Below are 27,063 nucleotides of genomic sequence, written 5' to 3'. Positions count from 1 at the left end.
TCGTCGCGACGCGTCTGCGCCTCCTCGCGTGCAGCCGTGAAGGGCGCGACGACGAGCAGCTCGAGCCGCGCCAACGCCTCGGCGAGCTGCGCCTCGGTGGACGACGCGCCCGCGGCCGGGGGCGGCGGGGCGGCGGCCGCGGCCGCGCGCGGCGGCGGCGGGGCGGCGGCGGCGGCGGGGCGCGGCGCCGGCGAGCGGTGGCGGCGCGGCGGCGGCGGCGCGGCGCGGCTCCGCGACTTCGACGTCGAGTCCTGCGCCGCGGAGGCGGGGCCGTGGCGCCGCATGGCGGTCGCGGAGCGGCCACGCGACTTGCCGCGCGGCCGCGCGGACTCGCCGGCGACGCCCGGGCCCTGGGTCGCCTGGCCGGCCGCGCCCCGCCGCGGCCGCTTCGCGGGCGCCGGGTCTTGCATCTCGGCGTCGACGTCCGTGGCGGTAATCGCGGGCTCTCTTTCGTCCGTTTTGAATGTCCGGTCCGTTTGGTGGTTGTTGAAGTTGAAGTTGAATTCCAAAATAAAATTTAGTATAAACTCGTGCCTTGGCCCGAACGGCCGGGCCTTCGTCATGTCCACCGGTACAAACTATTCGGCTCCAACACCGCCAGGGGTGGATGGCGTCCTTTTAGCGGCGCGCTCACCGACCTCGCGCGGGACAAGCAGACAGGGCGACTTTCAGATCGACCGGGCAATCAACGCCGGGGTCTTGAAAGTCGAGCTGGCAGTAAGTTAGCGCGCCGGCGCGATCGCGGCGATCCCCGCCTCGGCCGCCTTGGCCGAGATGGGCCCGATCTCCGTGCGCGCGAGCGTCTTCGACGCGTCCAGGAACGAAAAGTGCGGGATCTCGTCGACGCCGAGCTTCTCCCAGAGGGGCCGGTTCGCCTCGTTCTGCGTGTCGACCATGACCCAGTCGACGTCGCCCGCGTGGGCGACCTCGACGTCGTAGAGCCGCCGCGCGGCCTCGCGGCAGCGCGGGCAGTCGTCGCTGTAAAACTCGAGGACGACGGGGTGGTCGGACCGGAAGGCGTCCTGGAGCGGCACGCTCCGCGACGCCATGGACTCCAAGCTGCCGCTCCCGCCGCCGCCGAAGAGCAGGGCGCCGGACAGGCCCAGCGCGCCGAGCGCCGCCGCGGCCTGCGAGCCGACGGCGGCGGCCGCCGCGCCCGCGCCCGCGCCGCCCGCGGCCGTCGCCGCCGCGCCGGCGCCGACGGCGCAGACGCCGCCCGCGCAGGCCGTGCCCGCGGCCGTCGTCGCCGCCGCGAGGACGCCCGCGCCCGCCGCGGCCGTCGCGCCGGCGGCGGCGGCCGTCGAGGTCGAGGACGCGTCGTCGGAGCCCTCGGCGGGCGCCTCCGACGCGCGCAAAGTGCCGACGCGACCGGTCAGATGGGTGACGCTGACCGGGGCCCGGAAGGCCGCCGCGGAGGCGAGCAACACGGCGCAGAATGTCGATGACGGCAGCACCATTGCGGCTCGAGCTGTGTTTGCACTCGGTCGCCGGCCGCGTCGTCGCGCCGTGCCGCTGCGCGCGCCAACGAACACCACCGCCGACCGAGTCAACGCGCGCCCCGCATCGATCCGCGTCGTCGACGACGATGTCCGTCGCGCACTACATTAGCGTCGCGCTCATCATCCACGCCGGGTTTTCCACGGTCCATTTTAAGGGCCTCGTCCACGACGCCGAGCTCGTGCCGCCCGTGGACGTGGTCATCGAGGTCTGCGTGCGCGCCCCGCGTCTCACGCGCGCGAAACGCGCGCGCGCCGGCCGACGCGTTTTCCCTCCGCGCGCAGGTCGCGTTTCTGCTCGCGACGTACTCGTCGGTGTCCTCGCTGCCGGCGCTGAAGCCCGTCCGCGCGGTCCAGGACGTGTCGCCCGAGTTCCAGGACGCCGCCTTCCACTGCGGCGAGTTCGACACGGTCCACCACCGGGGCAAGGCGCTGGCCGCGCGGCGGCGCGCGCTCGGCCAGGAGCTGGACTAGGCCCGCCGTAAACTACAGACATATAGTTCGTTTCTTCGGCGCGTCGTCCTCCGGCGGCGGAGGAGGCGCATCGGGGGCCGCGGTGTTTTCCGGCGGGGCCGCGCCGTCGTCTGGCGGCGGCGCCGCGGCGCCGCGCGCCTCGAGCCCCCAGGGAACGACGTCGTCCGGCGCCGCGGCCTCGTCGGCCTTGGCGCGCTCGCGGTCGCACCAGGCCTCGGCGATCTCGCGCGTGTTGACGACCTTGAGCAGCCCCGCGAGCTCGGGGCCGACGCCGCTGTAGAGCTTGTAGCCGTCGAGCGTCTCCGCGACGCGGCCGCGCGCGTGGCGCACGGACCGCGCCGTCGCCACGATGAACTTCGACTTGTTGTTGAGGAAGTTGCACATGCTGATGACCTTCGCGACGTCCGCGCTGTCCTTGCCCGCGAGCCACTCCGGCGACAGGTCGCCCGCGCCGTCCGCGCGCGCGGCGTCCCGCAGCGCCGCCACGGCCTTGCAGGCCGTGCCCGTCAACGTCTGCGAACTCAAAATACACCCGATCACGGTCATGAAGCGCCGCGCGTCCACGGACACGACGCCCGGGAGCGTCGACTGCCAGCGCTCGACGAGCACGTCCGCGGGCGTGCACTCGCCGACGGCGCCGACGCCCGCGCGCGGGCCCGCGCCCATGAGCGCCGCGTCCGTCTTCGCGCGCTTCGGCGCGCGCGTCGCCTCGAACGCCGGCGCCGCGTGCCGTTGCGTCCAGGTCTCCTCCGACGGCGGCGCGGGCGCCGGCGCGTCCTCGGCGTCCGTGGAGTCGCGCGCCACGAACGCGAACTTGGCAAACATGTTGGACATGATGAAGGGTTCGTGCGCGCGCGACGCGTCGAGCTGAACAGATGCGCGCGTGAGCTGCGCACGCGACGCCGTGCGAGAGCGCTGGTCGAGGTGCTGGTCGAGCGGCACCACGGTTTTGCGAGAAGCCTGCAGGCCTGCGAGATGGTTCGCGATGGACGCCTCGAAGGGCCTCCTCGAGGCCTTCCTCGGACGACGCCTCGGCCTCGTCCGACGGCGCCGACGGACGTGGCCTCAAAGACACAGCCGCGCCAACGGCGCGTCGACGCCGAATCGCCGCGTTACGCGTGCCTACTTGGCGCCGTTCTCCACGGCCGCGAGGCGGTCCGCGGCGGCGGTGAGCTCCGTCTGGAAGAGGATGAGCGTCTTGAGGTTCGCGCGGTACGCGGCCATGGCGTCGTTGGGCGGGTTGGAGCCCGGCGAGTAGATCTCGAAGTGGCGCGGCGCGAAGAAGTCGGGCTTGCCCGGGTTCGTGTGGATCTGGATGCCGCCGCAGAGCACGACGGGGACGCTGTGCGCGAGGTGGTCGGGCACGAGCTGGACGATCTTCCGGTGGATGGCCTCGTAGACGACCTCGGCCATCTCCGCCGCCGACCCCTTCTCCTCCTGGGCCGCGAGGTCGATGCGCGTCAGCGAGTCCGCGACGATCGTTTTCAGCTGGTCCATCTGGTAGTCGTCCGGGTCGTCGCTGACCGCGTTCTTGCCGCCCGCGGCCTTGCGCGCCCACTTGAGCGCCAAATCGCTCGAGTTGCAGCAGGGGCTCGGCTTCTTCATGTTCTCGTGGAGCATCTTGCCGACGGTGCCGTCCGCGTCGACGCCGACGTGGCTCGCGCAGAACATGAAGATGCAGCCGCCGGACTCGATGGCGTGCGTCGAGCAGGCCTGCAGGCCCGTCTTCCCCGCCGCGAGCACGCCGCCCAAGCCGCCCATGTTGAAGATGAGGTTCCGCGTCTCGTGGTCGCTCTCCCGCGAGACGCCCTCGAGGTAGCGCCACCACTGGTGCTCCCGCGCGAGCTCGTCGCGGCCCGTGGAATTGCAGTAGAGCACCTTCGACGGGTCGAACCCCAGCTGCTCGATGGTCTTCTGCGCCGCGCGGCCGCAGGCCGTCGCGGACGAGGGCAGGTGGACGTCCTGGCCGAAGCAGCGGTTGATGGAGGCCAGCTCCGCCTCGCAGTCCTGCGCCAAGTAGTTGTCGATGTCCGTGTGCGGGATGCCGCAGCCCACGGCGTCCTCGACGCTCTTGTAGCGCGACGCGCCGGCGCCCATGGTCACGCACGACGCGGCGCGCGCAAAGGGCAGCCCCAAAGCCCGTTGCAGCCTCGGAAGCGTTGCGTGGGAGGTTTGGGCTGCCGGCAGTATCGGCCCGCCACGAAGCAGCGATTGGTCCTTCTTGCCACAGCACGGCGGGAGAGCAACACTCCTCGACGCACGAGGTATTCCACCGCGCCGGGTCGCGCCGCGCCGCAGGAATGCTCTTCCGCGGCGGCGCCCCCCGCCCGTCGACGGACGCCGACGACGACCTCTACACGGACGACGAGAAGGCGCCCATCTCCACCATCGGGCGCGGCGAGCAGATCGGCATCGCCTTCGCGTGCCTCGTCGTCGTCGTCTGGTTCATCGTGTTGGCCTGCTGCCTCGCCAAGTCGCACTGCGCCTGGCACGCGCCGCTCGTCGCGCTGGCGGAGAAGGTCGAGAACAAGGACGGCGCCGCGCTCCGCGCGGAGCGCGCGCGGAGCCTGCGCGCCGCGCGGGCCGCGGGCGAGGCGAGCCCGCTGCTCGCGGGCGCCTGGGCGTCGCTGGCGGCCCTGGTGCCCGCTCCCTCTGCCGGGCGGGGTCCGAGGCGGCGCTGCTCCAGCGCCAGTGCTATTTGGTGGTCTGGAAGGCGCTCGCGGTGAAACGCCGCGAGACGACGACGCTCGCGACGTTCTTCGCCTACCCGCTCTGCGTCTGGTGCCTCATGTGGCTGCTCTACGCGACCTTTAGCCACAAGCGGTCCAGCGGCGCCATGGAGCAGTACCTCGGCGTCATCTCCTTGGTCTTCGTGCTCCAGGGCACGGCGGCGTCGCTCGCCGCCGACAAGGCGGCGAAGCTTAGGGAGTCGACGCGCGCCATGGGGCTCCGCGACGCGGCGGCCTGGGCCGGCCCCCTGCTCGTCGACGGCCTGTTGTGTTCGGTGGCTCTGGGGTTCGCGCTCGCGGTCGTCGTCGCGCCGGCGGGTTTGATGCACAACTGCGGCCGGGGCTACGGCGCGTCGCCGCGCCTCGACGGCGCGGAGTTTGCGACCGCCTGGGGCTTCTTCACGGCCGCCTGCCTCGCGCTCGTCGCCGTGTCCTGCGCGCTGTCGACGGTCTGCGACAGCGCGCCGGGCGCGTCGCAGCTCGCCTTTGGGGTGGTGATCGCGTCCGTCGTGGCGTTCGTCGTCGTCAAGGACACGAAGCCCAAGGCGCTCGAGGAGCCCTACACGGACGCTTGGTTGTTACTTCCAACAACGGCGCTCCAGGTCGCCATCCTGAGCGCGTCGTCGACCATGGCCAAGTACCCGGCGACGGTGCGGGCGTCGCTCGCGCACGTCACCAAGTGGCTCTTCCTCGACGTCGGCCTCTGGGGCGTGCTCGCCTGGTACCTCGGCGAGGTGCTCCCGTCCGAGTTCGGCACGACGCGGCCCTGGTATTTTCCCGTTACTTCGCTCTACAAGTGCGTCGCGAGGGCCCCGAGGGATTCCGAACCTTCCCGCGACGACTACGTCGCCCTCGAGGGCGGCGACGACGGCGCCGTGACCTTCCGGGGCCTGAACAAGACCTTCGGGAGCTTCAAGGCCGTCCAGGACGCGGCCCTCGCGCTCAAGCACGGCGAGCTGACGGCGCTCCTCGGCCACAACGGCGCGGGCAAGACGACGCTGCTCCGCCTGCTCACGGGCCTCACGACCCCCGACGGCGGCGACGCCGCCGCGCGCGCCTACGGCGTGGACCTGCTCAGTCGCGAGGCCGGCGGCACGTCGGCGCTCCTGGGCGTCGTGCCGCAGCACGACGTTTTATGGGAGAAGCTCACGGTCCGCGAGCACGCGCACTTTTGCGCGGTCCTCAAGTCCAACGCCTACGAGCCGTCCTGCGCCGACGCCGACGCGTTACTCGAGACCTTCCACCTCGGCGAGCGCCTGGGCCACTTCGGCGGCGAGCTCTCGGGCGGCATGCGGCGGAAGCTCTCGACGGCCTGCGCGCTCGCGGGCGGCTCCAGGTTCGTCGTCTTGGACGAGCCGACGACGGGCCTCGATCCTCTCGCGCGCAAGGAGCTCTGGGACGTGCTCGAGCAGGAGAAGGCCGAGCGCACGCTCCTGCTGACGACGCACTACATGGACGAGGCCGACGTGCTCGGCAGGGCAGCAAAAGAGAGCGAAATTCCCAACTTCAAAGGCTCCTTTCTCGGCCGTTTTCCACTCGTTTCGGCTGACTTTTGGACGAGCGATCGTCTCTCGGAACGGCCTCGAAGCGTGGATGCTTTTTCCGGAACGCGCGCGCGCGGAACACTCACGTTGAAGCGACGTTGAATCACCCTTGTGCTGCCCAGGTGCTCGGGGACGTCGTCGCGATCATGGTCGCCGGGCGCCTCAAGTGCGCGGACGCGCCCGAGGCCTTGAAGGCGGCCTACGGCTCGGGCCGCAAGCTCGTCGTCGAGGCCGCGCGCGGCGCCCGCGGCGCCCGGGACGCGCTCGACGCGGAGTCGAAGCGCGGCGAGTCGCCCGCGCGGTCCGAGTCCGAGGAGGACCACGTGCAGCTCCGGCCTTCCAAGACGGCCTCCGATGTTTCCGACGACAACGGCGGCGTCGCCGCCGCCGTCGAGGCCATCTTAGCCAAACACGCGCCGGGCGCGCGCGCGTGGGAGCGGCGCTACGACGAGGCCGGGTCCGCGCGCGCGCCGACGCGGGTCATCAGCCGGACGGCGCCCAAGCTCGAGTTCGCCGTGCCCCGGGACCGGGGCCTCGCGGACTGCCTCGAGGCCCTCGAGTCCAGCGACGCGGCCCTGCGCATCGGCGTCTCGGACACGGACATGGAGGACGTGTTCCTCCGCGTCGGCGACGACGCGGAGCGCGACCGCGCCGCGGGCCCCGCGCCCGCGGCGCCGGCGCGCGCGTCGTCCGCCGCGCCGCCGCCGGCGGCCGCCGGGGGCGACGGGTCCTGCCGCGTCGTCGCGCGGCAGACGGCGGCCATGGTGCGGAAGCGGCTCCGCGTCGCCGCGCACGACCCGTTCCGCACGCTGCTCCTCGTCGCGCTGCCCGTGGGCGCCGCCGTCGCCGCCTTTTCCTGCAACGCGACGGACAAGTTCGGCCCGAGGGGCACCTTCGCCGCGAACATGACGACCTGCGTCTTCTGCATGCTCGGCTTCGTGCCCATGGTCGGCCTCCTCTCCGAGCACGTCGCGGGCGAGCGGTCGTCGAAGCTGCGCAACGTGCTGACCGTGGCGGGCTGCGACGCGCGCGCCTACTGGGCCGGCACGCTCTTAGGGGACCTGGCGCTCCTCGTCGTCGTCGGCCTCTGCTTCTCGACCGTCGCGACGGGCGCCGCGGTCTGGGGCGGGTCCGCGCCGGCGAAGCCCTCGGCCTTCAGCCTGCGCTACACGCTCGACGAGCACGTGAGCGCCGCCGTCGCCGCGACGCCGGAGGCCGTGCTCATGATGGGCGCCGCGGAGGCGGCGCCCCGCGTGCCCGAAAGTCTCCGGCGGAGCCTCGTCGACGACGCCGTGCACGTCGACGACGACGCGTGGCTCGGCGACGACGCGCTCGTCCACGCCGTGTTGGACGCGGTGGTTCGCAAGTACGACGACCCGACCCTCGGCGCCGTGCTGGACGAGGTGGGCCACCACCTCGACGACGACGCGGCGCTGGCGTTCGACGTCGACGGGCCGGGCGCGGGCCACAAGGACGGCCTCCACAAGTGGCTCAAGGTCGAGACCTGGGTCTACCCCATCCTCTTCCTGGCCCAGGCGTCGGCCTTCTCCTACGCGGCGTCCTTCGGCAGCGGCGGCCCGCGGACGGCCGTCGTCCTCGGGCCGATGCTCGTGCTCGGGCTCCTCTTCGCGCCCGCGTCGGCGCTGGCGCTCGTGAACCTGACGCTGGGCGAGCAGGGCGCCGACGTCATCCACCTCTCGAAGGACGCGTTCCTGGGCGTGCTGTTCTGGGGCGCGGCGCTCTGCTGCCCGCACGGCGGCTTCGTCCTCGAGATGGCCCGCGTGTCCACGAAGCTCGCGCAGTTCGCCGACGGCTACCCGCCGCGCGTCGCGACTTTTGTGATTGCGATCGTCGAGATGGTCCTCTTCCTCTACGTCGCCTACCGCCTCGACGACCGCGCGGCGGCGCTCGCGGTGCCGTTCGTCGACGAGCGGTTGGACGACGAGGACGCGGAGGCCCTCGACGGCGACGTGCGCTTCGAGCGGGCCGGCGCGCTCGCCGCGGCGCGGGGCGACCACGCGTTGACGCTGCGGGGCGTGCGCAAGGTCTACGGCGACGCGCGAAAAAAGCGCGAAACCGTCGCCGTCGAGAACCTGAGCCTGCGGGTGGACGCGGGCGAGATCTTCGGCCTGCTGGGCGCCAACGGCGCGGGCAAGACGTCGGCCATCGCCGTGGTCATGCGCGCGGCCTTCCCGACGGCGGGCGACGCCTGGGTCTGCGGGCGGTCCATCCTCGACGACTTCCGGGCCGCGGCGGCGCATCTCGGCGTCGTCACGCAGACGGACACGCTCTACGACAAGCTGTCCTGCCGCGAGCACCTGGACCTGTTCCTCGACCTGCGCACGGCGCGCCAGAGCGTCGCGAGCGGCGCCGCGCGGAAAGCCGTCGTGGACGCGTTTTTGGACGACGTCGAGCTCGCGCACGTGCCCGACCGCCTCGCGAGCCGCCTGAGCGGCGGCATGAAGCGGAAGCTGTGCGTCGCCTGCGCCCTCGTCGGCGACCCGGACGTGGTGTTGCTGGACGAGCCGTCGGCGGGGCTCGACCCCGTCTCGCGGCGCCGCCTGTGGACGGTGCTGCGGCGCGCGATGGTCGGCCGCGCCGTCGTGCTCACGACGCACTCCATGGAGGAGGCCGAGGCGCTGTGCACGCGCGTCGCCATCATGGCCCACGGCCAGCTGCGGGCCTTGGGCACGCCCCTGAGCCTCAAGGCCAAGTTCGGCGCCGCGTGGACGCTGAGCCTCCGGACGGGGGGCGAGCTGTCGCCGGACGACGCCGCGGCCGCGAAGCGCCGCGTGCTCGACCTCGTGCCGGGCGCGGCGCCGCGGGCGGACCGCAAGAAGCGGGTGCTGGAGCTCGACGTGCCCGACGTCGACGGCCGCGTCGGCGCGACGTTCCGCGCGCTCGAGAACGATTTGGCGGACGGCGGGCGGTTGAAGGCGCTGGGCGTCGCGGACTTCAGCCTCGAGCAGCCCAAGCTCGAGGACGTCTTCCTCGCCGTCGTCGCGTCGGCCGACGCGACGAAGGTGCGCGTCGTCGTCGACGAGGAGGCCGCGCCCGTCTGCCACCCGGCCGCCGACGGCGGCGGCGACGGCGACGACGCGCCCGGCGCGGCGCTCACGCGGTGCTGCTTCGGCCTCGACCGCCGGGCCCACAAGTGCCTCGCCGTGCTCTGCTCCTTCGCGGCGCTGGCCCTCTTCTTCTCCATGTCGGGCCTCATGGGCGGCGCGTCGTACGACGACGACAACCGCGACTACGGCGACGACGCGCGCGCCGCGCGCGGCTGCCACCACGAGAAGGGCGCCCAGAGCCCCTGCTCCGTCGACGCCGTCTACCTCAACGGCATCCCCTTCTTCGTCGCGCTCGTCGCCGCGTGCACGGGCTGCTGCGGCTGCTGCTGCTGCATCAAGAAGAACGCGGACGCGGCCATGGCGACGGCCTAGGCGCCCTCCTCTTCCTCCCTTTTTTATATTTCGATGCCTATCGTTAGACGACGTCCTCGCCGGGGATCTTCGCGTAGGCCGCCGTCTCGTCGCCCGTCGGCGCGACGTGCGTGACGACGAAGGCCGCGACGAGCGCTGTGAGCCAGAAGGCCATGCCCGCGATGAGGTAGATGAGCATGGTCCAGCCGTCGTCGGTCTCGACGATCAACGCGATGATGCCGTAGTTGAGCAGCACGGCGCCGAAGCCGCAGAAGGCCAGCACGCGGTAGAACTTGGCCTGGAACGCGCAGCACAGCACGCAGACGCCCGCGCCGTAGAGCGACGCGGCGACGGCCACGGGGAAGCTCAGCACGCCGCCGTCGAAGGAGCCGGCGAGCGTGTGGATCAGCGCCCAGAAGAAGTAGGCGAGGCCCACCGTCAGCGTCAAAACGTTGAGCACGACCTGGCTCTTGGGCAGCGACTCCGGCATGTACTTGCTCTGGATGACGTAGAAGCCGCCGACGACGCCGAGAAAGATCATGCCCACGAGCACGGCGATGGCGATGGCGCCGTCGATGTCCTCGATGCCGCTCGTCGAGAGCTCGCGCCCATGATGGGCTGCGTCCATCGTCGTCACCACGACGAGTCACTCAACAATCATTTCAACGACGGCTTCAGCTAAGCTCGTTTACGTGACGAGGGGCGGCCCGTCGGAGAGCTCGCGCGGAGAAGTGCAGTCTGGCTGCTGGCGGGTGCACGGGATGGCGGCGTCGCGCGAAGGCCCGCGGCGGGGCGGCGGCGCTCAGAGCGCGATCGTCGCGCGCTGGTACATGAGCTCGCGGCGGACCGCGGCCTCGGCGAGCTCGGCGTCGGTCATGTCGAGCTTGACCTCGGGGATCGTGGCGTCGTCGGCGAGGCCGCACGTGTTCTTGGCCATCTCGAGGTAGATGTAGCCCTGCTCGCCCCACGTCGACGACCACGAGTTGCGCACAATCCAGTAGGGCGTCGGCGCGGTGACGTTGAAGCCCGTGGCCATGACGCAGTGGTCCTGGTACTCGGCGCCCATGGGGCCGCAGGCCGCCGACGTCATGACGCCGCCCGTGTAGTCGTTCCAGGCGCCCGCGTTGACGCAGATGGACACGGGCGTCTCCTCGAGCGCCGCGGCGAGCGCGTCGAGGTCCTGGTCCTCGCAGGCGCCGGACGTGCAGGGCTTCGTCGCGTAGTGGTAGTCGGCGACGGCGGCGAAGCCGCCGGAGAGGGTCTGGTCGGGGCCGTCGATCTGCTCGACGAGGTCCGTCGGGCACGCCTCCGTCGTCGACGACGCCGTGAGCGACTGCGCGTAGGGGATGTAGAAGGAGTTGGCGAGGCCCGCGACGGTCTTGATGTACTCGTAGGCGCCCTCCGTGAAGCCGCCGTTGCAGCCGAGGCAGCCGTAGGTGCCCGTGGACGGCGTGCACGACGTGATGTGCTGCGGGCTGAGGTCGATCGTGAGCTTGCCGCCGGACGCGAGCACGAGCTGCGACTCGATGGCCTCCGTCGCGGAGAACGCCCAGCAGGAGCCTAGGACGTTTCGGTTTCGGGCGGTCCGCGCGCGGAAAGCGTCGACGCCGGAGACGCGCCGCACTGGCCCTGGTTCTTGATGGGCGTCACGGCCTCCGTGTAGCGCCAGTTGACGGACTTCTTGGCGCCGGAGCGGCCCTTGTAGGCGCGCACCTCGGCCGTGGCGTTGAAGTCCTTGGGCTTGAGCAGGCCCTTGGCGTACTGCTCGTGCTCGTAGCGGTCCGACATCCAGTTGATGCCGAAGGCCGGGCCCGCCTTGCCGTTGAGCTTGTTGAGCTCGGCGACGCGCGCCTGGGCCGTGGTGAAGAGGGCGTGGCGCGCCGCCTCGTCGTCGGCGTCCTCGTAGGTCTTCTTGTACCTGCGTGGGGGGTGGGAGGTCGCGGGGCAGCCCCCGGGGCAGCCCGTGTTCGGGCGCCGGGTGCATGCTGGGCCTTGAAGGTCTCCCAGTCCGCGTCCTGGGCGAGGGCGACGGCGAGGATCGTGGCGGCGGCGAGCTTGAACATGGTTGGAAGGCTTGGCAGCGAGTCTGGCAGCGAGTCGGATTGATGGATGGCAGCGAGAACGACGCGCTAGTTTTCAAACGCACTTGAGCCTCCGATTGGCTCGGACTATGGACACTCGCGGCGCGCGGCGTCAGGGCGACTGCGTGTGGCAGTCGGCGCAGGTGACCTGCTCCTCGTAGACGTCGCAGAGCTCGGGCGCGGAGAAGGCGCCGCAGTCGTGGCGGGTCGCGCTGAGGAGCGGGATGACCATCGACGACGCGGCGAGGAGGGCCTTGGCGTCCTCGGAGACGTGGTGGACCCACATCATCACGGCCTCGTGGCAGTAGCCGTCGCGGCGGGCGCCCGCGGCGGCGCGCGCGGCGCCCTCCGCGAGCGCGTTCGTCCGGGCCCACTCCCGCTGGAGGTCGTCGGCGTCGGCGTGGCGCCGCGCGCGCGGGTCGCCGTTCGCCCGGTAGACGGCGTCGAGCGCGTCGTCGCGGAGGACGTGGAGGACGGCGAGGAGCTGCTGGAGCTCGCCGGCGGTCCAGTCCTCGCAGGCGCGCGTCGCGGCGCCGCCCGCGGCCTCGGCGCGCGCGAGGTGGCCGTTGAGCGTCGCGGACATGGCGCCGAAGTCGGCGCCCCGGTAGGCCGCGCCGGGCATGCCCGCGGCGCGGCCGAGCTCGGCGTCGGAGAGCGCGGTCGCGTTCCGGTCCGCGAGCGCGGCGCGGAAGGCGGCCTCGACGCCTCGCGACGCCGCGAGCGACGCGGACGCGTTCGTGTAGTAGCCGTCGTCGTCGCAGTGGACGCGGAAGGCCGCGCCGCCGGAGGTGGGCCAGCCGCCCTTGCAGAGCTGGGGCGGGATGTCGTCGAACGTGCCGGGCGGCGTCTCCGCCGGGTCCGTGCCCGCGGGAAAGATTTGGAGGCCGTTGTAGGGCTGCCACATGCGGATCATGGACCCGTTCTCCGGCCGCGTCCAGACGTGGTGGGGGCCGAAGGCCCAGTGATCTAAGACCTGCGTCGTGCCCGTGTACTCGACGCCGACGCGCTCGCGGCCGACGTAGAAGAGGTTGTCGGTCCAGTTGTATTGGATGGGATAGTAGAAGTTGTCCGACGTCGCGCCGCCCTCGCGGACCTTCGTGCAGACGCACTGGTGCAGCCCCGACGCGTACCAGGGGAAGTGGTTCGTGATCCAGAAGTTCGTCTGCTGGTGGAGCACGGTCGACGTGATGTTGCCGACGGACGTCTGCGAGTTGAGGTCGTACTTGAGCGCGTGGGGCCCGGCGACCGTCATGTCGTACCATTGGGACCCGTAGTCCGCGCGGTAGCAGAGGCCGCCCTCGCTGCTGTTGGACGGGATCACCGAGAAGCAGAACGGGTCGAGCTTCGGGCCGATGAGGACCTCGAAGTAGGTGCCGCTGACCCAGCTGCGGCCCCAGACGGGCGCCGCCAGCGTCGCCGGGTCGACGTCGCTCTTGTTCGCGACGACCTCGCAGGACGTCAGCGTGATCTCGTCGTTCTCGTCCCCGTAGGGGATGCCCCCGTAGCCCTCGCAGGGCCCGCACGTGGGGCTGTACTGGGAGTGGTCGCAGCGGCGCCGGCGGTCCCAGTTGTGCGGGTTGCCGTCGCCGCCCTGGCCGACGTACTGCGCCGCGGCGCCGACCGCGAGGAGGGCGGAGATTGGAGCCATTCGGAAGTTCTTCGGCAGCATCGTCGTCAGCGCTTGAGGAATACAGCGGGATCAACATCGTCATTGACGACACGATGCCTCGGACATATCTAGCCACATCGCGTCTCCGCAAAGCAATCCATTGTCGAGCAGTGGAGCATTATTGTGTAAACTCCATCATGGTGCGCGCACTCGCCATCGTTGCCCTTTGCTTTGGAGCCGCCTGCAAGCCCTCGGCGATGACCATGGCCGCCACGGGTCCGACGCCCGTGTGCGCGAGGTGGTTCAGGGGGCGCAGCCGCCCGTTGATATCGAGGGTGCGGCTGATCGCCGCCGCGCCCTTGTCGCCGATGGAAAAATGCGCCAGTCGCTGGACATCACTCATCGGCGGCGCCTCGATTCGTGTTCTTCTGACGCGGAGAGAACGGGCTTCGATTGCTTCGTGGGCGATTGCGCGAACGCGGCCTTGACGGACGTGGACGACACCGAGGAGGAAATGGCGCAGACGGTGGTGGATTGTGCCCTCGAAGTGTGCGCCCTTGACGAGGATTGCGTCGCGGTCAATGCCGAAGGGACGAACCATTACCAGACATCGAATCTGGCCGTCGTCTCTGGCACGGGCCAAGGTCCCGCCGTCTGCTACATTAAGAACGGTGGAAACGCCATGGCCTGGAACTCCACCCTCAACTGCGACGAGGCTGACGGCGCCGAATCGGCGCGTGCGTGCCTCGGCGGCGTGGTCGCGGCGGTGGCCGCCTGGCTCATCGCCTAGTCTGCGGAACCAGGGCCTCGCGATCGACCCGCGACTCGCCTCCTTCCACAACTCATCGTCGCCCTCGCCCTCACGACGCCCGTCGCTCGCCCAACGCATCCCCGCGTGCGAAGACGGCCCGGACTTCGCCACGCCGAGCGCCCATCAGCTACACAAAAAAAGTGGCTATGATCAGGAAGGGGGGCGCGTCGGCCCGGGGGGCGCGGGCCCGTGCGGGGCCCGCGCGCCCGCTCAGGCGGCGCTGGCGTCGTCGTCCGCTGGCCTGCTTTTTCGGAGCCAGCGCCGGCCCTTGGGCGCGAACTGGGCAACGGGGACGGCGACGGGGTCCGGGCCCGGGACGTCGTTGTAGGCGCGCGTGAGGTCGCGGAGCGGCGCCGAGACGCGCTCGCGGAAGCCCGGGATCATGGACAGGGCGTCCGTCGCGGACTTGAGGGCGCTGTTGCCGAGGTCGACGACGCCCTGCTCGATGTCGCCGAGCACGTCGTCGATGACCTCGCCCGCGTTGTCGAAGAGCCGGCGCGGCGCGTCGACGAGGACCTTCGGGAACCCGCCGGGCCCCGACGGCGCCGCGCCGCGGCCCGACGCGACCTCGCCGGCGTACTGCTTCTCGGACTCGACCTTGAGCCACGTGCAGGCGTCGACGAGGGCCTTCTTCGTGAGGATGTCGATGACGAACTGCGGGCAGCCGCCCCGGAGCTTGAGGTCCGCCGCGTACTCGACGCGCGACCACTCGGGCCGCTCCGGGTGGGGCACGACGCGCCAGATGCCGTGGCAGTCGTCGATGTCGCTCTGCTTCTCGTAGTCCAAAGTCCAGGTCAGCGCGTTCTTTCGCGGGTGGAAGACGTGGCGGAGGTAGTACTCCATGCTGAGGCCCGGGACGACCTTGACGCCGTAGCGCGTCTTCATGACCTCCTCGTCGCTCGACTTCGTGACCTCGTAGTTGGCGCACTCGCGCACCTTGGGCACCTTGTCCGGGTACGTCTCGAACGTCAGGAGCTGAGACCAGACGACGTCCGGCGGCGCGCGGATGTCCTCGACGGCGCAGCCGCCGCCGCTGGTGGCGTCGCTCGACTGCACCGTGATGATCTCGCCGTCGGCGAGCTTCGCGAGGTCCGCGGATTTCAGCGGCGGCGCGATGTCGTCCTTCGGATCGAAGGGCGTCCGCGTCGGGCCGTGGAAGTGGGGCTTCGTCGGGTCGCCGCCGAAGACCGCCGCGACGCCGCAGAGGAGGGCCGCGGCGCGCGGAGCCATGGTGTCTAGTGTGGATTGGGAACCTGGAGATCGGCTCGGAACGTCGGCTTCGAGCAGCGCGCGGGGGCTGGGCGACAGAGCGGATCCTCGACGTGGAGCTGAGTCAACATGTGAAGCTCGCAAAGTCCGACCTCTACATTGTGATGTTGCCCACCGAATCCGCGAGCCGAAGCCCGGTGCCCGGATTCTCGACCATGGAGGGCTGCCTCGCCGGCGCGACCGCGTTCGCCGACGCGGAGTCGGGCAGCCCGACGGCCCGCGGCGTCGAGGACATCGGCGTCGTCGACGAGGCCTTCGGGGAGACGCCGGAACACACGGTCGTGCCCCTCAAGCATCAGCGATCGAATTCCCTGACGCTGACGCCCCCGTTCACGCCGCGGTCCTTCCACCCGTTCCGCAAGGGCGAGCGCTCGGCCCTGAAGGAAAAGATCAACGACAAGTTCGCCGGCGCGAAGCGGTTCATGGACATCACGATCAACGAGCTCCACAAGGACAAGGCGGCGCGCGAGAAGGCGTGCGTCGAGCTGCTCTGCAGCCTGGACGAGTGCTACGACTGGCTCGACAAGACCATGCGCGGCGACGGCGTCCGCCCCGACGGGACTAAAGAGAGACGCGACGGTCTTCGAGAGATGTCGACTGGGAAAAATTCTCGAGCCGTCGACCTGAAAAAATGCCGGTAGGCGCGAGGCGGCGCACGACCCGGCGCGCGCGCCGCCGAACCTCGACGACGTCGGCGCGTTCCCCTTCAAGTTCGACTGCCCCGCGGAGCACGAGTACCCGAAGAAGCTGCCGAAGCCCTACATGGAGCTCTACGACAACCGGTGGTGGTTCATCGCCATCTTCACGCGGACGCACCTCGTGGGGCGCTTCGTCCAGCAGCTCTGGCCCAACCTGGTGACCCTCGTCTTCGTCAACCTCGTGATCAACCTCCTGGACCACCTCGGCGTCAAGTCCATGCCGTCGTCGCAGTTCGACATCACGCAGGGCCTCGTCGGCGCCGTGCTCAGTTTACTATTAGTCTTCCGGACGAACAGCGCCTACGAGCGCTACTACGAGGGCAAGAAGGCCTACGGCGTCGTCACGAACCAGGTGCGCCAGATCATCATGAACGCGCACGCGTTCCTCGCGTTCCACGAGGACGCGTCCGGCCACCTCAACGCGCGGTACCAGCCCGCGGCGGAGCTCCGCGAGCGGGCCCACGAGGCCGAGGTCGTCCACGAGCTGCGGGAGCGCGTGCGGCGCCAGGCGAACGTGCTCCTGGGCGTGCTGCGCCAGGACCTGCGGGAGAAGCGCTGCGGCTTCGTGCCCGAGTGCGCGCTCCACGAGGTGCCCTACAACAAGCGGACGTGGATCCTGGACCCGTCGCGGCCGCGGCTCGTGGACATGCTGACGCCCCGCGAGGTCGCGACCTACGGCACCGTGTCGTCGGGCGCGCGCGTCATGCTCGCGTCGCACTCGCTCATGGACGCGCTCCAGCGCCTCGCGCCGTCGCTCGCGCAGGACCGCGCGTTCACGGAATGCTCGACGCGCAACATCCAGGAGCTTTTAGACGCCTTCAAGAGCTGCCAGCGCATCGTCGACACGCCCCTGCCCTTCACCTACACGCTCATCCTCGGCGTGCTCCTCTTCATCTTCGTCTACTCGGTGCCCGTCAGGGCAGGAAAAGGGTGATTCAACGTCGCATCAACGTGAGTGTTTCGCGCGCGCGCGTTTCGGAAACAGCACCCACGCTTCGAGAGCGCTCCGAGAGATGATCGCTCGTCCAAAAATCAGCCGAAACGAGCGGAAAACAGCCGAGATAGGAGCCTTTGAAGTTGGGAATTTCGCACCCTTTTCCTGCCCAGGTGCCCGTCGCGTACTGGGCGCGGACGGAGAAGCGGCTCCACTGGTACTCCATGAGCGGCATCCTGCCGAGCATCGTGACGGCCTTCTTCTACTACGGCGTCATGCAGATCGCCATCGAGATCGAGAACCCCTTCAACTTCGCGGACGTCGACCACGACCTCGACGGCTTCGCGGACAAGCTCCACAGCGAGACGCTCGCCATCGCGAAGACCGTCGCGCCGCCGGCGGCGCCCTGCCGCGACTACTGGCCCACGGAGCGCGACCTCAGCCGGCGCTACGTCGGCGAGGGCTACCGGCGGACCTACTCCCACCGCTACTCGAAGTTCATCGACGAGCGGTCCTAGGACCCCCCAATTCGCACCTCCAATTCGACCTTTTTTAAACATCGCCCTCCTTGAGTTCGGCCTGGTAGGCGGCGTCGTCCTGGAAGGGCACGGGCGCGTCCTCGGGGATGGCGCCGCGCGACGCGGGCCGGTTCGACTCGTAGGCCGCCATGCGGTTGAAGCGGTCCGTCGCGTGCCGCGCCTCGTCGAGCGTGACGCCGTGCTCCGCGGCGTTGGGGTTGTGCTCGCAGAGCGAGTTGTAGAAGTCGGACGCGTCCAGAATGTCGTTGGGGTCGACCTTCTTGATCATCTGCAGGAAGTGGAGGATGAACTCGGGCCGGTGGAGCCGGCCGTCGCCCGCGGCGTCGTCGAGGTCCTCGGGCAGGTGGCCCTTGTCCCGGAGCGACTTGACCATGAGGCGCTGGCTGCTGTGCGTCTTCTGGAGGCGCCGCTTGCTGTCGTCGCGCAGCGTCCAGATCTCCGCGAGGACGTCGTCGTGGATGCGGCCGGGCTCCGCCGCGGCCGTGATCCCCCGCCGCGGGTCGTCGGACGCGCAGTCGTTGCAGGCCGCGGGCTTGCCCAGGGCGTGGAGGGGCCCCTTCTTCCGCCGCCGCATGCCCACGGACTCCATGATCTCGACGAGCTCGCCGAGCTCGAACGCCGTCGAGGGGTACATGCTGATGAACGCGATGATCCGCGCGAACATGGCCGCGCCGACGAGCAGGTAGGCGACGGAGAAGGCCATGCCCGCGCTCGACTCGGGGATGACGTCGCCGTAGCCGATGGTCGTCAGCGACTCCGTCGCCCAGAGCGCCGCCTGGAGGATGTCCCAGTGCGTCTCGCAGCGCATGATGACGAAGACGCCCAGCACGTACAAAAGCGCGAGCTGCGCGAACTCCATGACCAGGCGATGGTTCAGGTTGCGCATCTTCGCCCGCGCGTGGGCCACGATGCGCGACGCGTGCGCCTCCTTCTCGCCGCCCGTCGACGCCTTCTCCGCCTCCTCCTCCTCGTACGTCGACGCCGTGATGTTCGCCATGCCCGACTCGAAGTTCTCGTGGGCGAAGGCGATGACGACGCCCAGCCCCAGCCCGCAGACGAGGACGCAGACCCACATGTAGGCGATCAGCCACTTGGTCTCCCGCGCGCTATCGGACGCGTCGAAGTCGGTGTAGCCGGTCGTGCTCACGGTGATGGCGAAGAAGAAGACGCTCCGCAGCAGGGGCCACTGCATGACGCGGATCCCGAAATACATGGTGTAGGCCACGCCGCAGGCGAAGAAGCCCGCGCAGAAGATGTAGAGCGCGTGCATGTTCGTCAGGACGTCGAGGAAGTGGTCGTGATGGTCGGTTTCGTCGGCGCCGGCGTCGATCTCCAGCGTGTCGAGGAGCGTCGCCTCCTCCTTGGCGATCATGCGCGCGTGGTCCGCGCTGAGCCGCCGCCGGTGGTCGCTCTGGTACATGGCCGACGACATCTCTGGGATCCCCACTGAAGGTTTTGATGTGCAGCGCGCCGCACGATGTGGGCTGCGCGAGGCGCTCCCCAAGCTCGTCGTGTGTTGCGCCTGAATAGTACGCGGCCGGGAGCCCCAGCTCGTGCCCAGCCCGCGGCCAAGGCTGTGCACACTCGAATCGATGCTGAAGTTTTAACGAGAAGATACGGGTTTTAGATGTTGTTGTTGTAGCTGGTGCTAGTTCCTGCTCGTAAGGACTTCCGGCGCGCGTTTTGAGGCGCCGCTTGTAAGACGGGTGGTGTCGCAGGCGTGCGGCGCATCCCGTGCGTGCGCACGCGTGCTTTCGAGCCAGAACCCCCGCGCAGCACCAAGAACGACCGAGCCCCGTTACGACGTCCGGGCGCCTACTTGTCCTTCTTCTTGTCCTTGTCCTTGAACGCGCCCGTGTAGGCCATGATGATGATGACGATGACGCCGATGATCGTCAGCACGAGGAACGTGATGAGGAGCTGCATCTTGCACTTCTTCCACCACATCTGGGACCGGAGCTTCTTCGCCTTGCTCTTGAACATGCCCGCCTGGCTCTGGAGCTCGTCGGCCTTCTGGTCGATGGCCTCGAGGGACACGCAGTTCTGGAGCGCGAGCTCGATCGAGTCCTGCATGACGACCTTGACGGCCTCGACCTTGCCGAGCGTCGCGTGGATGTTGTCGACCTGCGTGAGGTCGTCGTAGCGCGCGCAGAGGCGGCTGAACTTGGGCTGGAGGTCGCCGTTGAGGCCGCCGGCGAGCCGCGTGTTCAGGCCCTTGGTCGCCTTGGGCGCGAACGCGCCTTTGAGCTCGCCGAGGAGGCCCGACGCGTGGCGCAGCGGGTAGTCCGTCGCCGTGATGGCGACGTAGATCCACGTGTCGCCGTCGCTCGTGAGGTGCCAGGCGACGCCCGCCGACGCGAAGTTGTAGTGCTTGTCGCGCTCGATGTGCTGCATGGACGCGGGGTCCAGCACCGTCCGCACGCCGGCGAGGTCCACGTTGGCGCCGTGGCTGCACCACGCGACGACGGTCCTGTCGACGAAGCGCGCGACCGCGACGAACGACACGTTGTGGCCCGTGACCAGCGGCTGCGCCATCTTGCGGCGCGCGCGGCGGTGGTGGCCGCCAAGGCAACGTCGTCGGCACCGTCAAGATCACCATCGTCCTGCCCGGCTCGGCTTGTGGCAGCTCACCTGCTTCGCGCGCTTCGACGCCTCGCGCCGCCATGGAGCCGGCCCGCGTGCAGGCGCTCCGCGACACGAAGGCCCTCTACGACGAGGGCATCCTCACGGAGGCCGAGTTCCGGGCGAAAAAGGCGGAGCTCCTCGCCGCCAAGGCCTACGGCGTCGCGCCGCCGCCGCCGCCGCCGCCGCCGAAGACGAAGCTGTCCCTGAGCGACGCGACCTTCACGGCGCCTCTGACGTCGCTGGGCGACGACGCGGTGCCGTCCATGGTCGACGACACGGTGCCGCGGTTCCAGAGCCGGCGCGGCCTCGGGAGCAAGCGGGGCTGGGACGTGCGCGTCGCGTGCGACCCGGAGGACGCGGCGGACATCTGCGCCGTCGTCAACGCCCACTACGCGGGCGACTTCGCCGGCCCGGACGCCTTCCGCAGCGGCCCCGGGCCGACGGTCACGGAGGCGGGCGTCGCGCGGCAGCTCGCGTCGCCGGGCGGCCAGTGGGTCGTCGTCGAGTCCGTCGTCGGCGAGGCCGTCCTCGCCTGCGTCCGCGTGTCCTACGTCGGCGCGGCGACGTCGGGCCGCGTCGCCCTCTTCGAGCACCTCGCCGTCGCCGGCGACGTCTCGCGCGACGACGCGGCCGACGTCGCCGAGGCCGCGCTCCGGACCGCGGAGTCGGCGGCGCGCGCGAACGGCTGCGGCGCCTGCTGCGTCGAGGTGCCCGAGTGGCGCGCCGGCGACCGATTGGCGCTCGAGCGGCGGGGCTACGCCCAGCGGGGGCCCCTCGTGACCGTCTTCGACTGCGACCGGAAGACGCGAGCGGCGACGATGCAGCTGTCGTTCGACGGCGCGACCGGCGTGACCATGGGCGCCCCGAAGCCGAAGACGACCGTGAGCCTCTCGGCGCCGACGACGAACGCCTTCGTCGCCGGCCGCGGCGGCGGCTCCGCGGCCTTCGAGGCCGCGCCCGCGCCCGCGGCGGACCCGATGGCGGGCATGGTCGCGCAGCTCGAGCTCGCGAGCTCGCTCAAGGGCCTGTGCAAGATGCTCGACGAGGTCGACGACGCCGCGGCACCGGCGGCGCCGCGGCCGCCGATCACCGGCGACCCGGCGCAGGAGGCGCAGCTCGAGGGCCTGCTCAGCGGCCTCTTGGCGTCGCTCAAGACGGACGCGGGCCGCGAGGAGTTCGACCGCCTCGCGGACCAGCAGCGCGGCGACGAGAAGGCCGCCGCCGACGCGGCCCTCGCGAAGCAGTGCCCCTTCCCGGGCTTCGTGCCGCGGCCCGCCGACGACGGCGCCGCGGAGACGGGCACGTCCGTCACCATCGGCGACCACAAGAGCTTCGTCGAGCTCATCAGCAGCGACAACCGCTTCAAGCACACCGGGGAGTGAGCTTGGTGCCCCCCCCTTCTTTTTTTGTAGAGGTCGCTCTCGTTTGAAAAAAACGCGCTACTTATCCATGAGCACGCGGACGACGCCCTCCTGCTGCGCGGACGCGAGGAGCGTGCCGTCCCGCGCGAAGAACTCGGCCACGACGAAGCCGCGGCCCTGGGACGCCGACGGCGACCGGTGGCGCACGAGGACGTAGTCCTCGTCGAGCCGGAGGAGGTCCGCGCGGTGGTACGTGACGCCGTGGGAGATCGTCGCGAGCTGGACGCCGCGCGCGTAGTTGCTGATGCCCTCGTGGGGACGTAGGGCCGTGGAGATGAAGCCCCAGTCCGAGATGTAGGCCAGCAGCCGCGCGTGGAGCGCCGCGTCGTCGCCGACGGGCGCCGCGAGCTTGAGGTACGAGCTCGTCGCCGGCTCCGACGCGCCCGTCTCCGACGGCGCCGTGAAGTCGCGCTGGCGCAGCACGAAGGGCGAGGCGTCGTTGAGGTAGATCTTCCGCAGCGGCGTCGGCAACAGCGCCTCGTGCGGCCGCATGCGCTCCTGGAGCGTCGGCACGGCCTCGGGCCGCCAGTCGTCCGGCGCCGGCGCCGTGAGCGGCCGCTGGTGCTCGAGCGGCCGCGCCGGCGCGGCGGACGCGCTCTGCAGGCTGCAGAGCATGGAAAAGATGTCGACGCCTTTCTGCGACGCCGTCACGCGGCGGCACGCGAGCGCGCGGCCGTCGCTGAGCGCCTCGACGGAAAAATCCATGGGCTCGTCCGTGCGGCCCGGCCGGTAGAAGTAGGCTTGGAAACTGTGGACGACGCGGCCCGGCGCCGTGCGGTGCGCCGCGTCGAGGGCCTGGGACATGGTCTGGCCGCCGTAGACGCGGCCCCAGCCCAGCTCCACGCTGTTGCCCTGGAACCGGCCGGCGGCGACCTCGCGCACCGTCAAGTGCTTCACGAGGCTCTGCGTCTGCTTCGCCGTGCCCGTCAGCTGGCGCGCGGCGCGACGAGTGACGAGGTTCTGCGTCTGCTTCGCCGCGCCCGTCATAAGGCGCGCCATTGCGTTCAGTCTGCTGCTGCAACGAGTGACGAGGAGTGGTCTCATCATCGTCGCCCTCGGAAATTCAAGAAGCCTGCACTACGACTGCAACTTGAGGGGGGGAATTGGCCAAATTGGCCGGATTGGCCGCGTTGGCCGAATCCCATTGGCCACGTCCAACGGCGATTGGCCGTGCGTCCGATGGGCTTCGTCCGATCGTCCGATCTGGCCGATCGTCCGATCGTCCGATCGCGCCGATCTGGCCGACGCGTAAAAACCGACGGTGCGCGGCGTCGCGGGCTTAGTACGAGGACTACCAGCCGGAGAGGCCGTCTCGAGCGCCAAGGTACGGGGGGTAAAATTAAAAAAAAAAAATATTGGGGCTTAGGGGAGGTGCCGGGCGAGTCCCTTCGGGTCCCCGGCGAAGCCCTTGCAACCTACTTTTGGGGGTCGGTCGGTCGGTCGGTCGGCCGCCGCCGCCGCCGCCGCCGCCGCCGCCGCCGCCGCCGCCGTCGTCGTCGTCGCGCGCGTGGGAGAAATTCGAACCCAAGTCAGCCGTAGGGCGACCGCACAGAGATGATGTGTTGTTCCCATGTCCTGTGAAGGCGTATAAATCCGGAGCTGCAAAAATCGGGTGGGGACGCGCGCCGCAGTCGCAGTGATCGATGTCTGCAGAACGGCGGCAGTCCGCGGATCGGAAGTTCTGGTTCATCGGCGTCGAGGTCTTGGGCGGGTGGGAGGGCGGCGTTGGCCACTCCCATGGAATCGACGCGCTCCGGGCCGTCGCCGCTCGCGAGCGGGCTGCCCCAGACGCTGCCCACAACGTCGCGAGATCGTAGCCAATGGATGTCTTTTACGTCCAATGGCCGGGGGTCGCGTCCAATGGCCGCGGGTTCGTCCAATGGCCTCGTCCTTGTCCGATCGCGGTTGGCTCTTCGTCCGATCGTCCGATCGCGGTTGGCTGCCGTCCGACGGCGTACGTCCGACGCGGCCAATCCGGCCAATTTGGCCAATTCCCCCCCTCAAACTGCAACATGCGGCTCAAAATGGGATAAAGTCGACGCGCTCCAGCACGCCCGCGGCGATCTGCGCCTCGATCTCGTCGTCGTCGTCGAGGGCGACGGAGCGGCGGAAGAGGTCGGCGAGCGCGGCCTCGCCGCGGTCGTCGTCGCCGCGGTGCTTCACGTACGCGTCGCGGCAGACGCAGTGGAACATGAGCTTCTCGTGCTCGACCGTGTCGGCGACGCAGGCGTTGGGGAAGTCGCCGAGCGTGTCGTACTTGCGCCAGAGCATTTTCGGGTCCGTGCACGCGAAGTGGAGCACGCGGCACTGCACGGAGCCGTCGTAGTCGATGCCCTGGTTCCGGTGGTCGTTCGTGCGCCCCAGGGCGTGGAGGAGGCGCTTGTCGACGGGCGACCAGACGTGGACGGAGACGGGCACGGCGTCGCAGTCGCAGCGCACGGCCGACTTGCCGTTCTGGTAGAAGAGGAAGAGGTCCTTCATCGGCGACCGCGACTTCCAAAATTCCAAACATTTGTCCGCGGCGGCCGTCGCCGGCGTGAGGCACCGCGACCGCTTGAAAACAGTGACCGTCCGGAAGCAGTCGCGCTCGCCGCCCTCGAGCGGCGTCCGCGGCACGGACTCGAAGTTGTAGTACGTAAAGAGCTGGCACCCCGAGTCCTGGAGGTAGCGGAAGTGGGGCAAAATGGACGTTTCGCCGGGGCCCGGGTGGAAGAGCTCGTCGCTGTCGACGTGCAGCAGCCAGTCCATGCCGTCGGCCTTCGCCCGCGCGAGGCAGTGCAGCGCGTTGAGCATCTGGCGCACCTGCACGTCGCCGCCCGCGAACTTTTTCAGGCGGTCCCAGCCCCGGAGCGCCGCCCACTCGCGCAGCAGGGCCGCGTCGCGCACGCGCACGTCGACGCGGTCGCCGCCGTAGGACTCGGCGAACTCGACGTCGTCCGCCTCGGACGGGTCGTCGAAATAGAGATAGATCCGCCGGAAGCCGAGCGCGAGGTGGTAGTCGAGGAAGGACTTGAGCCGCACGGACGCGTCCTTGAGCTGGCAGATGAGGGCGACCTTCACCGGCGCCGGCTCCGGCGCGAGCCGCCGCCGCCGCGGCGCCTTCGCGGCCGCCGGCGGCGCCGCGGGTCGCAGCACGACGTGGAGCGCCTTCGCCGACCGCACGAGGTCGGCGACGGGCGTCGCCGGCGCGACGGCGGCGCCGTCCCGCTCGATGGCCAGCGTCGCCGCGTCCAGCTCGCCGACCTTGCCGCGCGCCGACTTGGCGAAGGCGGCGACGAGCGCGCCGCAGGGCCTGGGGCCCCACTTGGCCAGCTTGAGCGTCATCTTCAGCGTCAGCTCGGGCTCGCCGACGTAGTTGATGTAGAGGTCCACGGAGCGGTCCATCGCTGCTGTGCTGGCGTGGCTCGCGCTGTTGCCACGGCGCAGCAAGGCCACCACTGGCACCAGCGCGAGGCGAAGAGCCACAACGTCCGCGATGCCGATGATGCCGCATTGATTCCTTGATGTTGAGCCCCAGCAGCCATCGAGATCGCCGGCTGAAGAGCATGTTCCGCCTCGCCGTCCTCGCGTGCACCGCGCTCGCCGCCAATGGCAAGCTCGCGCCGACGCCCAAGGCCTCGTCCCTCGCGCCGCGCAAGGCCACGGCCGTCACGGGCGGCGCCGCCGTCGCGGCGCCGCCGACGGAGACGCTGAAGCTGCTCTTCGGCGCCGGCGGCATCTACGCGGCCTTCCTCTACTACGGGTCGCTCCAGGAGGACGTGTTCCGCTACGTGAGCGCCGACGGCGGCAAGTTCAAGGAGGTCTGGTTCCTCCAGGTGCTCGAGGCGCTGTGCAACGTCGCCGTCGGCTTCGGCGGCCTCGTGGCGACGAGCGGCACCAAGGGCCTGCCCCAGAAGCTCTTCGCCCTGAGCGGCGCGTCGCAGGTGCTCGCCAAGTACTGCACGAACGCGGCTTTGGCCAACGGCGTGAGCTTCCCCGTGGCGACGCTCGCGAAGAGCGGCAAGATGGTGCCGGTCATGGCGGGGTCGCTGTTGTTGGGGGGCGCGACGTACAGCCTGCGCCAGTACGCCCAGGTCGCCATGATCGTCGCCGGCACGGCCGTCGTCTCGTTGTCGAAGAAGAAGGGCGCCGGCGCCGCGTCCTCCGCGCTCGGCTTCGCGTTCATCGCGTCGTCCTTGGTCTTCGACGGCGTCACCGGCGGCATCCAGAAGCGCGTCAAGACGGCGACGGCGGCGCGGGGCATCAAGCCCAAGCCCTACGACTACATGTTCTGGACCAACGCCTACATGCTCGCGACGGCCGCGGCCTTCGCCTTGACGCGCGGCGAGGTCAGCCGCGGCCTCGCGTTCTGCCTCGAGAACCCGGAGATCTGGGCCAAGATCCTCCGCTTCGGCGCCTGCTCCGCCATCGGCCAGTCGTTCATCTTCTTTACCATCGCGCACTTCGATCCCCTGGTGTGCACGACCGTCACGACGACGCGCAAGATCTTCTCCGTCCTCCTCTCCATCGTCCTCAAGGGCCACTCCCTCAACCTCCAGGGCTGGTCCGGCGTCTGCCTCGCCTCCGCCGGCATCCTCGCCGAGGCCATGAACAAGAAGCACTAGGGACGCCGCACGCCCACGGCGGCCGCCTAACACATCGCACGACTTGTATCAGGGCTCGACTAACTTAGCCGCGGCGGCTCCTCGACGAAGAAGCGGCCGTCCCAGTCGAGGTCCGCGAGGAGGCCCCGGAGGGACGGGGACCGGGGGTCCGAGTCGAGGGCCGCGGCGAGGTTCGCGACGGCCCGCGTCACGGCGGCCTTGAAGGGCGGGAACGCGGCGACGTCGCCGTCGAAGAAGCGGTCCGCGTCCTCGAGCGCGCGCTCGAGGGGCGCGCCGACGCCCGAGCGGAGCGGCTCGTTGAGCAGCGCGGCCGTCGCGAGGCTCGGCCGGTCCTCGTCGAAGACGTAGGCGCGGCGCCGCGCGGCCGCGTCGTCCTCGTCGACGGCGCCGCTCAGCGCCGCGCGGAGGTCGAGGCGCGCGGCGCCGAGGTCCGTCGCGACGTGCTTCTCGAGCGCGCGCGCGACGTGGGCCGCCGCGGCCGCGCGGACGTCGACGGCGAGGCCCGCGGCGCAGCGCCGCGCGGCGCCGCTCTGGCGGCGGCCCGCGAGGAACGCGGCCGCGCGCGCCGCGGACCGCCGCGCGGCCGCCGCGAAGTTCGCCGCGGTCTCGACGGCGGGCGCCTCGTCGCCCCGCTCGAGGTGGCCGCCGACGCGCCGCGCCGTTTCGCCGTCGTCGCGGGCCCCGTCGCGGTCGGAGAACGTGGCGTCGTGGCGCGCGCAGAGCCGCGCCGCGGCGGCGGCGCCGTCGAACGGCGCGTCCGCGCCGTCGTAGGCGCGCGCGGCCGCGTCGAACGCGCGCAGCACGCGCGGC

The 27,063-nt window shown here is 70.4% G+C and overlaps 11 protein-coding genes across 11 annotated transcripts in view; 4 read left to right on the top strand and 7 right to left on the bottom strand.

Moving 5' to 3' along the window:
* Nucleotides 1-410, bottom strand: part of AURANDRAFT_61217 (hypothetical protein) — a gene marked incomplete at both ends in the record, with an annotated part of 5,930 nt that extends 5,520 nt beyond the window's left edge. Inside the window, one exon of the mRNA XM_009034806.1 lies at nucleotides 331-410. Within this exon, the coding sequence (XP_009033054.1) occupies nucleotides 331-410 (80 nt within the window). The remainder of the gene's footprint in view (nucleotides 1-330) is intronic.
* Nucleotides 411-812: 402 nt separating this feature from the next.
* On the bottom strand, nucleotides 813-1,001 carry AURANDRAFT_8417 (hypothetical protein; the record flags this gene model as incomplete). The annotated part of the gene is made up of 1 exon (XM_009034642.1): nucleotides 813-1,001. A coding segment is annotated over one exon (189 nt), but the record flags the coding sequence as incomplete, so codon positions are not given.
* A 4,804-nt stretch (nucleotides 1,002-5,805) lies between these two features.
* Nucleotides 5,806-6,449, top strand: AURANDRAFT_7719 (hypothetical protein; the record flags this gene model as incomplete). Its single annotated transcript, XM_009034634.1, has 2 exons — nucleotides 5,806-6,165; nucleotides 6,366-6,449. Coding segments are annotated over 2 exons (444 nt in total), but the record flags the coding sequence as incomplete, so codon positions are not given.
* A 1,851-nt stretch (nucleotides 6,450-8,300) lies between these two features.
* On the top strand, nucleotides 8,301-8,936 carry AURANDRAFT_6203 (hypothetical protein; the record flags this gene model as incomplete). Its single annotated transcript, XM_009034615.1, has 1 exon — nucleotides 8,301-8,936. A coding segment is annotated over one exon (636 nt), but the record flags the coding sequence as incomplete, so codon positions are not given.
* Nucleotides 8,937-10,569: 1,633 nt separating this feature from the next.
* Nucleotides 10,570-10,818, bottom strand: AURANDRAFT_16867 (hypothetical protein; the record flags this gene model as incomplete). Its single annotated transcript, XM_009034805.1, has 1 exon — nucleotides 10,570-10,818. A coding segment is annotated over one exon (249 nt), but the record flags the coding sequence as incomplete, so codon positions are not given.
* A 183-nt stretch (nucleotides 10,819-11,001) lies between these two features.
* On the bottom strand, nucleotides 11,002-11,241 carry AURANDRAFT_16188 (hypothetical protein; the record flags this gene model as incomplete). The annotated part of the gene is made up of 1 exon (XM_009034804.1): nucleotides 11,002-11,241. A coding segment is annotated over one exon (240 nt), but the record flags the coding sequence as incomplete, so codon positions are not given.
* A 3,132-nt stretch (nucleotides 11,242-14,373) lies between these two features.
* Nucleotides 14,374-15,393, bottom strand: AURANDRAFT_61214 (hypothetical protein; the record flags this gene model as incomplete). Its single annotated transcript, XM_009034803.1, has 1 exon — nucleotides 14,374-15,393. One exon carries the CDS (start codon nucleotides 15,391-15,393, stop codon nucleotides 14,374-14,376), a length of 1,020 nt encoding a protein of 339 aa, XP_009033051.1.
* An 801-nt stretch (nucleotides 15,394-16,194) lies between these two features.
* On the top strand, nucleotides 16,195-17,582 carry AURANDRAFT_61213 (hypothetical protein; the record flags this gene model as incomplete). The annotated part of the gene is made up of 2 exons (XM_009035144.1): nucleotides 16,195-17,043; nucleotides 17,238-17,582. 2 exons carry the CDS (start codon nucleotides 16,195-16,197, stop codon nucleotides 17,580-17,582), a joined length of 1,194 nt encoding a protein of 397 aa, XP_009033392.1.
* Nucleotides 17,583-19,475: 1,893 nt separating this feature from the next.
* Nucleotides 19,476-19,718, bottom strand: AURANDRAFT_17242 (hypothetical protein; the record flags this gene model as incomplete). Its single annotated transcript, XM_009034802.1, has 1 exon — nucleotides 19,476-19,718. A coding segment is annotated over one exon (243 nt), but the record flags the coding sequence as incomplete, so codon positions are not given.
* A 1,949-nt stretch (nucleotides 19,719-21,667) lies between these two features.
* Nucleotides 21,668-22,636, bottom strand: AURANDRAFT_20337 (hypothetical protein; the record flags this gene model as incomplete). Its single annotated transcript, XM_009034801.1, has 1 exon — nucleotides 21,668-22,636. One exon carries the CDS (start codon nucleotides 22,634-22,636, stop codon nucleotides 21,668-21,670), a length of 969 nt encoding a protein of 322 aa, XP_009033049.1.
* A 2,684-nt stretch (nucleotides 22,637-25,320) lies between these two features.
* AURANDRAFT_4457 (hypothetical protein) lies at nucleotides 25,321-26,223 on the top strand (the record flags this gene model as incomplete). The annotated part of the gene is made up of 1 exon (XM_009034594.1): nucleotides 25,321-26,223. A coding segment is annotated over one exon (903 nt), but the record flags the coding sequence as incomplete, so codon positions are not given.
* Nucleotides 26,224-27,063: the final 840 nt, after the last annotated feature.

Source organism: Aureococcus anophagefferens (assembly GCF_000186865.1).
Source record: "Aureococcus anophagefferens unplaced genomic scaffold AURANscaffold_2, whole genome shotgun sequence".
NCBI lineage: Eukaryota > Pelagophyceae > Pelagomonadales > Pelagomonadaceae > Aureococcus > Aureococcus anophagefferens.
The sequence above is the reverse complement of the archived record's forward strand: the minus strand, read 5'-3'. Positions and strand labels throughout refer to the sequence as shown.